Here is a 16,339-nt window from a genome sequence, read left to right on the forward strand (position 1 = left end):
CTGTGGAGGCTGTTGTGGTTGAGGTTGGTCTACCTCTTTTGGTTTGGCAGTGAACTCTTACAGCCGTCCTCTACGAATTAAAGACTCAACTTCCTCTTTCAACTTTCGGCAACTATCAGTGTCATGTCCTGCTACACTATGATATTAGCAGTGTCGCCTTGGTGGTATCTCCCTGCCCGTTTTCTAGGTCACCTGCATGTGGAATGATTCTTTCTTGTCATTTTGCATAAATACCTCCTCTAAGGTGGCTTTCAATGGATGATACTCTCGGAACCTGTAGGCTGAGTCTTAGGATGATCTCTTTTTGTCCTATCCTTCTTTCTTTTAGGCTGAGGATTTCTATTCGGCTTTTTTTCTTTCGTCGTGTTGCTGAGATTGGGATCACCTCTGGCTTCCTCTTAATCAGAGGTTGCCTCTTCAGCATCTATGTATTTCTCCGCTCAGTTCAGGAGCTCATGGTAAGTTCTGGGTCCCTCCTCATGCATTGACCACCAAAATCTATTTTTGGGTCTCAACCCAGCAAGTACAACTATGAGTGCAACGTCATCCGATATTTTTTTCCACTTCCATGGATTGTTTGTTGAATCTGCTTACATAGCTTTTGAGGGATTCATTCCCTGTTTGACGCTCACCAATCGCTTCTTGGACTAGTCCTGTCTTTGGAGCCCATGAACTGGGCTAGGAATGCTGTGACTAGGTCATTCCAATTTTTTACCGCCTTTAATGCAATCTCCTGAACCATCTTTGAGCTTTATCTCCCAAGCTCAGGGGAAAAGCCCAGCACGTGTGATGGCATCATTTGACCCTTGTAGCTCCATCCACAAGGTGTATTTATCAAGATGGCTAAGGGGATCCCTCTCTCCTTCGTATGCGACCATCTGGGGAATCTTCAATTTTTTAGGTAATGGTTCGATAAAGATATCTTTAGTGAAAGGGGAATGTCGCTTGGTGAGGTAGTCTTTGGTGCCACTTTTGTTTTTAGCCTCTAGGTCAGTGATGCATTTTTTCAAGGTGCTAATTTCGGGTTCTGCTTGCTCCAGAGGACATTTTATATCGAGTTCAGCGTGCCTTCGTGTAGGGGTTAGTGAGTGCCAAGTTCCCAACCTGTGAAACACACTGCCAGCTCTTCTAGCGATGGGCTCCGCTGTGGGGATTGGCTCCTGACTTATTCAGTTCAGCTTCTGGAGGATTCTCCTCTTGAAAAGTGGAGGGTTCTCTTGGCGGAGGGATGTCTCGCCCTTCTCCTTGCTGGTGATTCCACCTCGGTATCTGGTGGGGACAAGTGGGCTTGGTTTCATTCCAATTGGCCAACTGTATTTGTCAGCCTTTCCAGGGCTTCACTCATGAAGATCATTTGTAGGTCATTTGCTTGGTTTTGGTCCCGCCGTCTTGAGGAATTAGGATGAGTATCAGTCTCATGGGGTGGGTATGAGATTGATTTCTAGTACTAGAGCTATCACTCATGACTCTCATTTTTTTGTGTGGGGAGAATGGGGCTATTTTTCATAATACGGGGCCCTTCTTCTAGTGCCAAACTATTAACGTCAAAATTTGTAAGGATTAATCTCGAGTCAACTTTAAGAAAAAGGGCAACCTTCCTTTATTATTAAAATGACTACGAATGTATATTGAGAAGACTCAATTGTGTAATGTATTTGTATGAAACTTAACTTCTGTTTAAGAAAACCATTTCTCTATAATTTATACATGACTTCAGCCGAAATTGCATCAAATCAATCAAATCAGCTACAAGGCCAAGCTCGAAAGTCCCGTTGTGGAATTCTCCTGTGATTGGTCGATGAGGCCTATGGTGTACAAGTGATTTAAAGGTTTGAGACCTCGGATTGGTGGTTTTGGGCGGTGATGATGTCACCCTCGACAAGTGTATGTGATTGAGAGGGCGATGTGATAGGAGGTAATCATGATGTCTCTTGGGATTACGATGGTAGTATGCCAAGCTGAATTTTATGGTCAAAATCACATCTGCTTCAGGTAGGGCTTGCGAACAACTATTATGAGATCGAAGTTCAGATATCAACAGGTAGTATTGTATTTTAAACAAAATAATATTTTATAATTGTATAATATAATTAAGGACTTCTTTGTCTTTTACCATCCAAAATGTCATTGTGGAAATATGAAATAGTTGAAAAGTCAAAGTAGAAATATAGGGTTTGACGAAGTCATTTTTCAAACTTTCCCATTTTGCAAGAGTTTAAAATCAGAAAGAGAATTAGAAGCCTAGAAAGGTGACCGGCCCTAGTATTTTGGAGGCCTTATGTCAACTTCAAATATAGGGTCCTATTGAAGAAAAATCATTGTATTCTTACTTGAACCTTCTTGTAGAGAGTTTAATATAATTGTAAAGAATCTAATACAAATAACTAAGTCCCAAAATTTGAAGAGAAAAGCAACAAAATATCGAATTTCAACATGCAACACAAATTATAAGTGAAGTTTGACATATATAATTATAACGCAAAGGCAAAGAGGTCTATTCGTCTTTTTGATCATTTTCTCATTACATCTATTTAAAAAAAAAAAAATTGAACATGCATTTGACTAATTTATGTACAAAATTAGAGAATGTTGACAGGAGAGATAGTATAACGAAATAATGAAAATGATGATCAAATACAAATGAGCTTCTAATTTTATATGAATTCATACTAAATTAATTAATAAATAAGAAGTATGAAAGCGGGTAAAGAATTATTAAATTCAAAGTACCTTAATTTTAAAAAATTATTATCATGAGATTAAAGCAAAATAACAATAACAACAACAACAATAATAATAGTAGGTTATGTACTATGTAGTATATATTTTGAAGATAGGGGAGAAAGAAAGAAACCCGTAAGGCTGTAACAATGGTAGTGAGACCAGATCAATATGCTAAATTGAATCTTCAAAATTTTAATTCAAAGTGAGATAGTTCATTTCTTGTTGGGTTGAAAAAAATTATGGTGGGCTACCGTTGGACGTGGAATTTGAAGACATTTTTATTTGGTTTAGAAAAGAAAATGGATTTTTGGAAGATAAATGATCAAATTACTTATATAAAGAGTAATGTTTTGTGATGTATTTATATGATAAATAAATGTAAGTGATAAATAATGTGCTATTTATATGTTTTTCTAAAAATTTTTGTACTTTCAATTTTTATTAGTTTCTCTTGTTTGCATATTCATAATTCTATTTTAAAGAATTTCAATAATATAATTTTCGTTTTTTCAACGAACCAATTAATCTTACATAATTTGAGACCCTTACCAAGGTGGGACCTTAGACAATCGCCTACTCCACCCATAGTTAGGACCGCCACTGAAAGGTGAGGGAGGAAGAACTATTTGCAGGTGACAAAAGCCTAAGAATAAAAGTTGAAGCTTAGTAAGCTTGTTATTGTTCGTAACCAATCGGTTGCCGTTGTGAGGTTAACCTAGTTCACGGCAAGTTACTTAACTAGATGGTTTCTTCATTAAACAAACGAAAAAGGAAGACTTCACTTTAACCCCACCCCCTGGTGCCGATTGGTCGTTATTTCCAGAAAAAATTCTCCAAAAATTCGTTGTGAATAATGAATTTTTATTATAATTAATACTAAATAGAAAAATATTTTTCTAGTAACTTTTAATGTAAAACGAAGACAGGCTTAAGAGTAAAGAATTAAATGACACACTAATGGATAAAAAACATAGACAATCGCTCAACCTACGACGAAGTTCCATGTCACATAGTGAACTTTATTTTATTTCACAGTGATCACTAAAAATTATCTTTTGTTCAAGTTAAATTTATTTACATTTTTTAAAGGAATGCGTGATATTAAAGTTGACAATTTATTTGCTAAAGATGAGAAAAATAATAAGTTCCAATTGACTACCAATTATTGAAACTCGCCTTTTGTTTTGTTTACTTTTGTTAGCTTGTTATCTCGTTAGAGAAAAAAAAGAATTTAAACAAGTGACTAAAAAAGAAAATTTCAATGACCAATTTAAAGAAAAAAAATTCATGGTTACCATGAAATTTATTTAACCTCAAATATTGTAGTTAGGACTTGGGTCTTTCAAACGTCTATGAAATTACTAGCACTACAAGAAAAAATGCATTTTGCAACATGCAAAAGGCAACATTCACTAATTGTATGTTGCTAAAATAGGTCTACTGCAACGTTCAGCAAGTGTATATTGTTATTGGTTAATTAAATTGAGTTTTAACAACGTTTTTATAAAGAATGTTGCTAATATATCCTTTGCAACGTTCATAGTCCGTTGTCATTGAATTTGTTTTTGCAACGTGCAATGCGCATTGCTATTAAAGTTTTAGCAAAGTGCAGTGTGCGTTGTCGTTATTATGTTTTAGGAACAGGTGCTGCGTGTTACCATTAGGTATTTTAGCAGCGTTCTAAAGAACGTTTCCATTAAGATTTTAACAATGTGCAACTAAACATTTTGGGGGCAAAGGGCTTTTTTTTTTTTTTTTTTTTTTTTTTTTTTAAATTAATCTAACCCTGTTTCCATTCCAGCCCAGCTGATTTTTAAGGCCCAAAACCCGTTAGCCCAATCAAGAAATTAACCCATTACAACCCATACCATTCACCTCCTCAAGAGTCGAGAGTTAAATGTTTCATTAGCCACTGAACTTTGACCTATGTCATGACTTATTCACCGAACTTTCAAACTTATCCCATTAACCACTGAACTTCAATCCGTTAATGTCCATTACTTTTTGGATCAGATACGTTAATTGACGTGTCTACGTGGCAAACAGAAAATCTAGCTGGCCGGTTAAATCTTTACAAATGTTAAATGATTTGCCAAATAATCGACCACATCAGTATTAAACACATGCCATCCTCAACTCTATTATACGCCTTTCATTGAACAGGCTTCCTCCATAAAATTTCACTCACCGAAATTGCTAACTTTCAGGGAAGAAAATGAACCCTAATCGAAATTGAAACCCTAAATCCCCCAAATCTAAACCCTGAGCTCGAAATCAAGGTCCTTCACGCCATTGCTAAGTACTCAAACAGCCTGCGCAAGCATGAAGAAGCAGCTCCCATTCCGTTTCTGTAGTTCTCGCAATTGATGGACAACATGAGGATAAATTTCAAGCTTATGGGTTTTAAAGTTTTGGGCTTTGTAGTTGCTATTCATCTGACACATATGGGTTTTGTAGCTGCTATTTTGGGTTTTGCAGTTGCTATTCCCGTATCTGAAAATTTTGAAGTTGCTATTCATATGACATTTATGGGTTTTACAAATCTGAAAAATATTTATTTACATGGTTTCTTTTGGGAATTGTAATTGTACTCTTCCTCCCAACACTTAGATTAATTCACAGAAATTCACAGAATCCTGTGTCTCATTTGAATGACCTTCGTAACATGATTTAATTGTTCAACCAGTTTGATATAGTTTGATTCTGCTGGAGTTCTCGACTTGGATACGGGGTTGATCAGTTGAGTAGGGTTGAATCATTTGATAACTAATTAATTCCCAAAATATATACTATAGTAGCAAATATATATATTTTAAAGTTTGGCCACAGTTTGTTGTTCTCTATTTGACGGTTTGCATCCATTCTTGTTAATGTGGTTTAATTGTATGACAGATTGTGAGTAAATTCCTACTACTTCACACCTTTTACTTTGATACCAATGGTCTGGTTATAGTAATTTCCAACAAGACCGTTTCAAGGAGAACTAAGAATCAATTGAATCACAGAGCTACTGTGTAGTTAATGAACAAGAGTCTGTAGTATTTCACCCCTGAATGCACTCAAGATGCATTTCTTGATTTGCTTCTTCCTAGCCTCCCTATCTTTAGTAAATTTTTTCTTACTCAAAAATTTTCTCTAGTTTCTTCAAATTGCTGTTGGTGTTCAGTTAGAGTGTATTTGAATGACATGGAAAATATTATCTATAAAAGAAAATATTTTCCATCTTTTGTGGAAAATAAAAACCACATCTACCCAAAGAAAATATTTTCCTTAAAAACAAGGAAAATCAGACATATTTTCAAAAGTTGGAAAATGTTTTCCATGGAAAAAAATAGCAATCAAACACTTTAAGTAAGAATTTGAATGGAAAACTGATATTTTTCATGGAAAATAAATATAACGAAACACACCCTTATAATTTTCATTTGATTGCATCAAGTTCAGCGACTAAAGCTGTATATTGAACTCATTTTGGTAAATCCAAATTTATAACATGAGCAACACTAGATCTTTAGTGTTGTGCTATTTGTACACAATGGTGTACAGGCTTACACCCCCTCCCCCCCTTACATGGAGGGGGCCCACGAATATGGTAAATCCAAATTTATAACATGAGCAACACTAGATCTTAAGTGTTGTGCTGTTTGTACACAATGGTGTACATGCTTACATCCCCCTCACATGGAGGGGGCTCCACATGAGGGAGGTGTAAGCCTATGTATACATCATAAGGTGTACACATACAACATTTTCCATATTTTAATGCTTGCTCTCTCTCCATCCATTAGCCCCCATTTTGGAGAAACGAAAATGTGTGAAATAGTATTTTTTTGAAAAATATGTGGTTAAAAAAGAAGAAAAAATTTTCAATTTTCGTGTAATATTATTTTATGAAAGATTGTATGGTTAAAAATATGAATGAGAAAAATGAAACGTAATAGAATTGAAATTAATGGGGGCCAAACGGGGGCTAAAAAAAAAAAGGTGACAGAAGTTCGGGACGTATTTGGACAGAAAGAGGACGATAAGAATCTGTGCCCCACATAATTTCCAGCAACATTACCAAAAATCAAAAACATCAAACTGATATCACATAATTTATCGTGGCTGTGCATCTTCCAATTTTGGCAGATTTTTCACATACGCACACAAAATCCAACTTCATCAACAATGGTTGGATAATCAGTATGTCCCTTAAAAAAAATCCTCTCTGATTTTCTGCATCCCTTCGGAACCCAAGACCAACTCTAACAAAGAAACCACCATTAACCTTGTCCCAGAGTCCCCAACAGCAACTATCCACGACCCATTTAACAACACCGAGACATCTGGTTTCTTCAACTTTCGAAACCGACCCATTTGGGATACCACGTGAGCTACAAGAATGGATTTGAGGACCACGGCGACTTCAAGAGAGAGAATTGATTTGGGGGAAATTGATTTCCGGAGCTTAGGGTTTGGTGATTTCATAGACAAACTCGTGTTTGGTTTTATACGTCAAAGATGTGTTCTAGAATATTTTTTGACATGGCGATGACGGGGAATTGATTTGGCAATAATGGGACTCAATTTACCACATGGAATGAGTTAACCGGACACGTCATCATTCCATCCTCGACGTCAGCAACAATTCAAATGGCATCCAGTCGGGTGAGTGATCGACACTGGCGGAGGAAAGTTTAGTGGCTAATGGGACAACACACAAAGTTCAGTCAGCAAACCGTGACATGGTAAAAAGTTCAGTGGCCAATGAAACATTTAACTCGATGAGTCGTATGTATCATTTCTCACAAACCCAGCCCTCTGTAGCTGCCGTCGCCCCTGCAGACCTGCTGGCTAGTGGCTGCTGCTTCAAGCCATCGACCTGAGGAGTGAGGCGGGGACAGGACCTGCTGGGCCGCTGGCTGCTTCGCTGGTTGTCATGGTTGGAATTCGACGGCAAGAGAGGACGACGTCTTCCAGTTTCTCAAGGTCCTGTATGGCTAATGGCTATATCTTTATAATTTTATTGTTTGTTCTGGAAATCAGTTTACCTGGCAAGTATCAACGAGAATTGAAATTGGGTTCTGGAAACCCACAATTTTTTTTTTTTTTTAAAAGTTAGTTAATCTATCAGCCCCTAAAATTTCGTGTTATGAAAATCTGATTGACTTTTCGTCTCTTTTGGGTTTGAAATTAGGGAGTGTAAGTGTCGGACTTGGATTGATATCCAAGCATGGAAAAATTCATGGTGTTATGGTTGGAGCCCAACTTTAACCAAAACCAATTAATTTCCAACCAAGCTCAACCAAATAGCCAGCAGCTTTAAACTCAAGATATTGTAATTATCCAGATTAAAGAACACAACCTGAAATATCTAACAATAAAAACATAAGATTCTGAATATACATTGCAATCACCCAAATTGAGGAACATAAACTGAATTACTAACAAGAACCAGTTAATCTCCAACCAAAATCAACACATTCATTCCCTTAATTGATGATTGTCTTACAATGCAGTGGATTACAAGCAAAGTAACAATTAAAAGAAAAAAATGGTTTAGCTGAGGAAGAAGAGACAGAGAATTGGGGAGAAGATTGAGTAGAAGAAGAGGAAAGGAAGAACCGAGAAGAAGAGTAAGCAGGAAAAGAAGCTTACAATAGAGGGGAGAACGCAGAACAGAGAAGAAGAGGGAAGAGCAAAGAAGAAGAAGGGAGAAAACGGGTGGCAGCCACGATCAATTCAACGTTCAACCCCTCCAAAACATAACCATACAACCCTATATAGAGTAAAATAACAACCGGGCTTGGGCTAGCCCACTAATACAAGCCCAATTAGATAAAATCAAAGATAAATGGTCCAATAAATAGTTACCCATGACATCCCTTTTCCTTAAATTAACCTTGTCCTCAAGGTTCAAAGTCGGGATGTCTTCTTTGTAGGTTGTTAGCAGCTTCCTTATTCTCTTCATCATCCTTGGGTTAAGCAAGTAGTGCATGATGACATATGTATCATTGTGCTCCTCTTCAGACTCATAGTTGGCATCTTCATCAGGAGTCATATCCTCTGGCCTTGGTTCTTTCTCAAAAAATTTCTCTTCATGTATAGGGGCTCTATTTTCATCTTCCTTGATCGGATCCTGAATTGCGTATTCATCCGTAAGCATCTTTGAATCGAGAGTTACTTCAAATACATCACCAAGTTAAATTAGCGTGGCATTAAATTCCCATTCTCCAACAATTTTACCACCTTTTTGAAATGATAGAATAGCATCAACTTTTCCTATAGGTATCACTTCTGCCCTACCATATGTACTGCCAACTTCCTTAGCAATAGCCTGAGAAGTTATCCAATTATCACTGGTAACGATAATAGGATTTCTGCCAATTTTCACAAGGCCCTCTACTACCACAGCAACTTCTACTTTCAATGTATCTGCTACCCCAAGAATACCAATTAGATTGTCATCATATGCCACATGTATTCCTATCCTTGCAATTTCGACTTCATTTCCACCTTTAGCAAAAGCATTCAATAGATTATAACTTTGTCCCGACCATAACGACTGACTCCTAACCTTACCCCAAGCGATATCTTCTACATGAAATCCATGATCTGAACTACTAATTTTTCTTCACTCGCCACTTTTTCATTATGAGCGACCACAATTCCAGTATTCCCCTCAACACACACTTCTTCTTCGGTATTTTTAGCAAATCTCTTACACAACTCCTTAGAGAACATTCGCCAATCTGCATAAGGATTGTTTGCCATGAATCCATAAAACCATATATAAGCTTTCCCTTCCAAACACTTCTCAACCATTCCTAGCCTCAATTCATCAGAAACGTGATGGAGTTGGAAGTAGTTTCCCGCTTCCATCAGCCATTCTCTAGGACTTTCTTCCCTAAACCGAGGGAGATCATTTTTAGGGAGTCTATCATTTTCATTAAATTCACCTCTAGCATGAACATCATTCACATTACTACCTAGCATGAACATCATTCACATTACTACCATCCCCATGTGTAGTTATCACACTTCCAGAATTGAAATTGACATTAGGACCCTCTATTCCTTTATTTTTCTGATCCATATTCAGATTTAAAGACATTTGGGTCATCATGGCCACTAAATTTTCATATTTCCAATTCAAGTCCAACATGACACCCTCAAATTTCGATTGCTTATGAACAAGTACGTGGAGTGTTGATTTGTGGAATCCAATTTATTCTCCGATGTGCTGGTAAGGGCTTTAAAGGATGTACCTAAATCCCCTATTTCCTAATCCGGCATCTTCAAGTGCTCGTCCACCATTTTAGCTCTAGTATCCATGATTGCAATTGCACAATAGTGTATGCCTGCTTTGATACCACTTGTTATGGTTGGAGTCCAATTTCAACCAAAACCAATTAATTTCCAACCAAGCTCAACCAAATAACCAGCAGCTATAAACTCAAGATATTGTAATTATCCAAATTAAAGAACACAATATTAAATAACTAACAATAAAAACACAAGATTCTGAGTATAAATTGCAATCACCCAAATTGAGGAACATAAATTGAATTACTAACAAGAACCAGCTAATTGCCAACCAAAATCAACACATTCATTCCCTTAATTGATGATTGTCTTACAATGCAGTGGATTACAAGTAAACTAACAATTACAAAAGAAAAAATGGTTTAGCTGAGGAAGAAGACACAGAGAATTGGGGAGAAGATTAAGCGTAGAAGAAGAGGAGAAGAAGAACCGAGAAGAAGAGTAAGCAAGAGAAGAAGCTTACCATAGAGGGGAGAATGCAGAACACAGAAGAAGAGGGAAGAACACAGAAGAAGAGGGGAGAAAACGAGCAGCAGCCACGATCAATTCAACGTTCAACCCCTCCAAAACATAACCATACAACCCTGTATAGAGTAAAATAACAACCGGGCTTGGGCCAGCCCACTAATGCAAGCCAAATTAGATAAAATCAAAGATAAATGGTCCAATAAATAGTTACCCATGACAGGTGGCCTTTTGAATATTTCAGCTACTTATGCAGCTAATTTTGCTATCATAACTAGCTGCTATTACGGTAATTTCTTTGTGGTTAATGTAAATCTTTATTTTTATTTTTATTTTTATTTTTATTTTTATAGTTTTCACTTGTTCAACTGACATATTACTCGAGCTTAATAGGGTAAGTAAATACTATAAGTTCTGTGATGTAAATTTTTTAATCTTCTGTCCATATTTGTGTGATGGCCTCTAATTATAAGTTATGCCTTCATATGTAGCATAAACGTGTGTGCTTTATATAAATGTACTTTCAAATTGCATCTTTTTAATAACATTGTTCCATTTATATTGAGCGTTAGAGTTGACGGATGTTGACGGATGTGTGCTTCTAAGTAGCTTTTGGGTTTTCTTTGCTGGTAATTGATCTTCTGGTCCTAAAGTAATTACCCTTAGTTAATCATCTTTTCCTTTCCAGTTTGGGTCGTTACTCTTTATTTCTTTGCATGTGAAATAATGAATCCGAGTTCACTATACCCTTCAGTTCATAAATTTAATTTTGCGACTTTGCCCATGATAATGTCTTTTCTAATTTGATAAGAAAAAAAGGGAAAAATTTGTTAATTATTTTGGTTTCACTATACTCAAGATTATGCTTCTTTTGGTTTTGATTAAGTGAAATGGGTTTTCTTGATCTAGTTTTATAGATAAGAACTGAAATTATTTTTTTCTACAATTTCTCATAATTTCACTCAAGATTATTGAAAAGAATTGAAGTTAAAAAGGCTGGATACATGGTGTTGTTTCGTTATTAAACTTCTTTCATTTATCAAACTGCATATTTCAATGTCCTTGATATTGTTATTGATTTTGTCATCTGTTTGAACCATAAAACTTAACCATATCTTGTTAAGAATTACTGAATTTTGAATTATGTAAAGCTTGAAAATGCATTAATTAGTAAAAAGGATTAGAATTCAGATCACTAAAATTTGCATTTCCAGAAACTTCTATTCAGTCAGTAGGGTGTGATCCCAATGCTTTGCAATTGCAATTATTCCCCAGGCTAATATTAGTTGTGATATATGATTTTGTTTAATCTATGAGATCTATGTATCTAAAATCTTCTGAAACTTTCCACTCTTCAGTAGCGATTGATTTAGATAAATTGAGAATGTGTTGTAAAACTGAAAAACCAGAAAAAAGATTTTCTTACTGTTGTCTTCTTGCATTTCTTAGGACTGGGAACAGAACCCAATACTTTGATCGTGTGTGTGAGTTGTGTTTCTCTTTAAGAATATATGTAAATGCATTAGTTTTGTGTAAACTTATATAACGGTGATGGAATGATGTACTTCGCTCAAGTGTCTATACTAATTGCCCAACAATTATCATCCGAAGATGTTATGGTGTAATTCTAATAGAACTTCACTAGAGCCTCACTTGGAAAGTCTTTTTAGGGCTAAATCTGAAAAGCTTTGGGTCGTTAGACTTTGTCATTGGTGCATCTTATGATTTAGTAGGGATTTTGTTAGCCTTAGTATGCACGGTGTACTTGTACATGAGTTTTAATCTATATAATTTTACATTTACCCATCAAAAAAAAAAAAAAAAAAAAAAAATTGTGAAAAGTTTTCAGTTGGAATATGCTAGTAAATGCTTCATGGATATAGAAGAAATGACATCAATTCGCTACAGCGTATTGGTACTTCTCGTTCATTTGTGTTAAGACAGATGAGCATGTCATGAAACACTTGTCTGTGTGCTTCAGAATACAAGAGTGAGAGGGAGTAAATTGAAACATAAGAGAAGTAAATTGAGGATAATATATATATATATATATATATATCCTCAATTTACTTCATATATATATATATTTTTTTTTTTTAAAATTTTTTTTTTCAACTTTTATTGAATTTCCTTTGTTTGAAGAAATTTGCGTCTTGTAATTTTTATTTTTGTTCAATTATTTTTGTAATACTTCGTCTCTAGTAATTATTTTTGTTTTCATGAATTTTTATTAACATATAATCAATAAAATAAAAAGTATGCATATAGAGCTCTAACCGTCTGGATCATTAGAGACCTTGATTCTCAACCTATATAATATAACTTCAATTAATAAGGCTGTGGTCGATTATAGATGTTATTAATTTGTTTGTTAATTCAAATTGGAATCTAGAATTTTATTTATTTTATTCTTATTGGTTAAAATTTATTAACATCCAACGAACTAAAAAAGAGAAAAAGTAAATAATAACGTTAAAGCCATAAAAAAAAGGTCCCTTGATAAACTTTAGATGAACAGTTTTTATTATTATTTTTTTAATTTTATTATAAAATAAAACAATGTGAATGTTCCAAGTTAGACTCCTTAGTTCTCAACCTATAATATGTAACTTGACAGGTTTTGAGTAGGTTCTTGCTCAGAACTCGTGTTTAAAAATTTATTTTCAATTTCAAATTTTAAGGGACACGCAATTTTTAATCATACATTTCATCAATTCTTATTGAAATCTACTAATTTTTTTTTTTTAAATCCAAACTAGGTCTAGGCATTTTAACTGGAACCGAATCTCTCAAATCGAAACCGAACTGGAATCGGAGGTTTCGGTCTGGTTCTCGAAAAAATAAATTAGGAATCGGAACTGAGAATCGAGAACGGACTGGGTTCGGTTTTGTTCTTGGTTTCTAAACCAGAACTGTGGGTACTCGAATGAAGCCAATTTTTATATATATATATATTTATTTATTTATTTATTTATTTATAATTTATTGGTTGGAAAAATATATAAAGCCTAAAAATCCTAATTTTGATAGTAATTAGTCTAAAACTTTAAATTTTAACCTTAAAAAATAAGCCTGGTTCTTACTTTTTTACATTTCATCTTACATTAGATTGTTGCATCTTGGAGGTTATGATATGTTAATGTTTACAATTTGAGCTTTTTATAAATAAAAAATTTCAAATAGATTGTAATATAAGTTGATGAATCAAAGCATTCATTCTTTTGCAATTCAAGCTTTTTACTTTTTTGTATTATTAATAAATTTAAGTGATTTTTTAAATTTTTTGATAAAGCGTGACAATTGAATTTGATATATTCATTGCTTGCATTGTGTTGTACCTTTTTGTTATCTTAAGTTCGTGGTTCTCTTTTTAAATATTTATATTTTATTTTTTATTCAAACAGAGCGAGTTCAATATGTGGACTATAATTTTTTGATATTATATTAGCTATGTATTTAATTAGTATTTTTTATATCAGTTCGTTTTACAAGTAGAAGAATTCAAGCATTGTTCACAATTAAATTATATGCCTAGTATGCATCTCTTAGAGATCGAAACAGATTTGTTAAGAAAAGTAATTTATTCTAAATTATAATTTTTTTTTTGATTTTTTTTTTTAAATTTTCTCCTTTTTTGTGACTTTTAATATCCAATATTTTGTGTTTTGAAGATTTTTTAATTGTTTCTCAATTGCACATATATTTTCGAGTGGCAACGTATTAGATATATGTACCAAACGGGTTTATGTGAAATATTTATTAAATAAATATATATAAAAATGTTATGGGTAGAACCAAAACTGAATCGAAGCCGACGGTTCGGGTTCGAGTTTGGTTCCAACATTTACAAAGATCCGAAAGGTTTCATTTGCGAAATACCCGAAGTATAATGGGTGGTTCTGGGTATTGAAATACCGGGACCAACCTACCCGATGTCCAGGCCTAATCCGAACCAAACAAGGGTTAAATAAATTTTTTATTTATCTTTTGCTAATTACTAATCTATGAATTAAAAACCAATTGCCAACTCATATCTAGTACTTGTTTGAGGTCCATTTCCCCCCAAAATGCATTCTGAAATAGTATTTTGATAAAAATGTGTGGTTAAAAAATAAGGAAAGATTCTGAATCTGAATATAATATTAATTTATTGAAGAACGTGTGGTTGGAAATAAAAAAGAAAAAATGTATTTTAGGAATAATGGTGATCAAACAAGGGAAGATATAATCAATATTTTCTTTATTGAATATAAAAAATGACAAGTTTTTGAAGAAATTATGAAGTTTGAGATATCCTCGAACACAAGTACACGATTGAATTTTATTACTTTTTATTTGCTACAACACATTTATACAATTTACATATATTTTCGTTTTTCCTTACTTGTATTCAACAAAGTCGATCAAGTACATGTGCCCACAATACTATCAAAACTCATAAAGTTAAAATTTTTGCATATTATCTTTTTCATTATTTAGTTTGAGAACATGATAATAATACATTAACCCGAGGGGACGCTAACAGGTGCTTGTCGAAATGGGAGAAAATAACTAACGAATTCAATCTAATTGAGCCGAGCTTATATACGTAAGTTTATACACAAATATTTTATTACACACACACACGTATCAGATCCCATACAACTTTCGATAGAACACAACTAGATAAAATTATAAAACAAGAGCATCTAACATTTAGGCATCGCAAAAGTTAGATAGTAGACAACTTTGCACAAGCTAAAATTTTACAAATTTGTGAAATGCTTCTATGAGACGGGCTTTGCTGATGGCTATCTTTATGTACAACCAATCCATTATGCTATTCAACGACTTGAAAAATGCAATCCTCCATGAGTTATTGAGCACTAAAGTTCCATATACCCCCCAAAATCCAAAAACGAACCCAACTACCATACTAATGTAAAATCCAATATTGATAAGTTGGTCCTCCTCCTCATCTGGGTCTTTCATTCCATGAACATTATCATTGATCTTCGGCACTTGAGCACTTTCATCTCCTGGACAAACTTTTGTAAGTGGAAGGCCACAAAGTCCAGGGTTTCCCTTAAAGACAGAGTCATTGAAAGTTTGTATGTGATTGCTTTGCGGAATTTTGCCCGACAAGTTATTGTATGACAAATCTAACACTCCAAGTTGATCCAATTGAGAAACACCAGTAGGAATATCACCAAAGAAGTGGTTTCTTGAAAAATCAAGAAAATCCAAAGATCTTAGTTGTTCAATATTTGTAGGAAGGGATCCAGACAGGTTATTTCTTGAAAGGTTCAATCCAACTAGCATTATGAGACTTGTAATTTCAGTAGGAATATGGCCTACTAAATTGTTGCTTGAAAGATCAATGAGTTTCAGAAATTTGAGAGTTTTTATGTACTCGGCCTTCTTTCCTTTCCATGTCACACATGCACTCTCGAAGCCTCCATGGTATCGAAGACGAAATGCCCCATCAAACTTAGAATCCACTTGAATCATAGCAGTGAGATTGTTTAGGCATTTTGGTATACCACCTGAAATCTTGTTTAAAGAGAAGTCCAACACTTGTAAGTGTGCAAGATGACACAAATTGGAAGGAATACTACCAAAGAACTCATTGGACTTGAGACTCAGAAAGACCAATTTAGTCCAAGTATCTCCCACCCATATAGGTATTTTACCAGTCAACTTATTTAGTGAGAGATCAATGAAAGTCAAGGATGTACAACTCCTCAACGATGTTGGAATTTTTCCTGTGAAACTGTTGTTTTGTAAGTGCAATGATGCATGGATATTTAATGAAGGGATCTTTCCAGAGAAATTATTATGTGCCAAGTTAAGATATTTTAAA

General features: G+C 34.5%; 1 protein-coding gene and 1 long non-coding RNA gene across 2 annotated transcripts; one reads left to right on the forward strand and one right to left on the reverse strand.

The window, feature by feature from the left end:
* The first annotated feature begins 6,827 nt into the window (after positions 1–6,827).
* Positions 6,828–10,987, forward strand: LOC111401797. Its single transcript, XR_002704109.1, has 2 exons — positions 6,828–7,695; positions 10,354–10,987. It is a non-coding gene; the product is annotated as an uncharacterized LOC111401797 (long non-coding RNA).
* Positions 10,988–15,234: 4,247 nt separating this feature from the next.
* On the reverse strand, positions 15,235–15,987 carry LOC111400515 (receptor like protein 42-like). The gene has a single exon (XM_023027925.1). It carries the CDS (start codon positions 15,985–15,987, stop codon positions 15,235–15,237), a length of 753 nt encoding a protein of 250 aa, XP_022883693.1.
* Between the last annotated feature and the right edge of the window lie 352 nt (positions 15,988–16,339).

Source organism: Olea europaea, chromosome 10 (assembly GCF_002742605.1).
Source record: "Olea europaea var. sylvestris chromosome 10, O_europaea_v1, whole genome shotgun sequence".
Classification (NCBI taxonomy): domain Eukaryota; kingdom Viridiplantae; phylum Streptophyta; class Magnoliopsida; order Lamiales; family Oleaceae; genus Olea; species Olea europaea.

What these genes read in the sequence shown, in the direction of transcription:
- LOC111400515 (XM_023027925.1), bottom strand. Translation starts at nt 15,987, where the DNA reads ATGATTCAAGTGGATTCTAAGTTTGATGGGGCATTTCGTCTTCGATAC.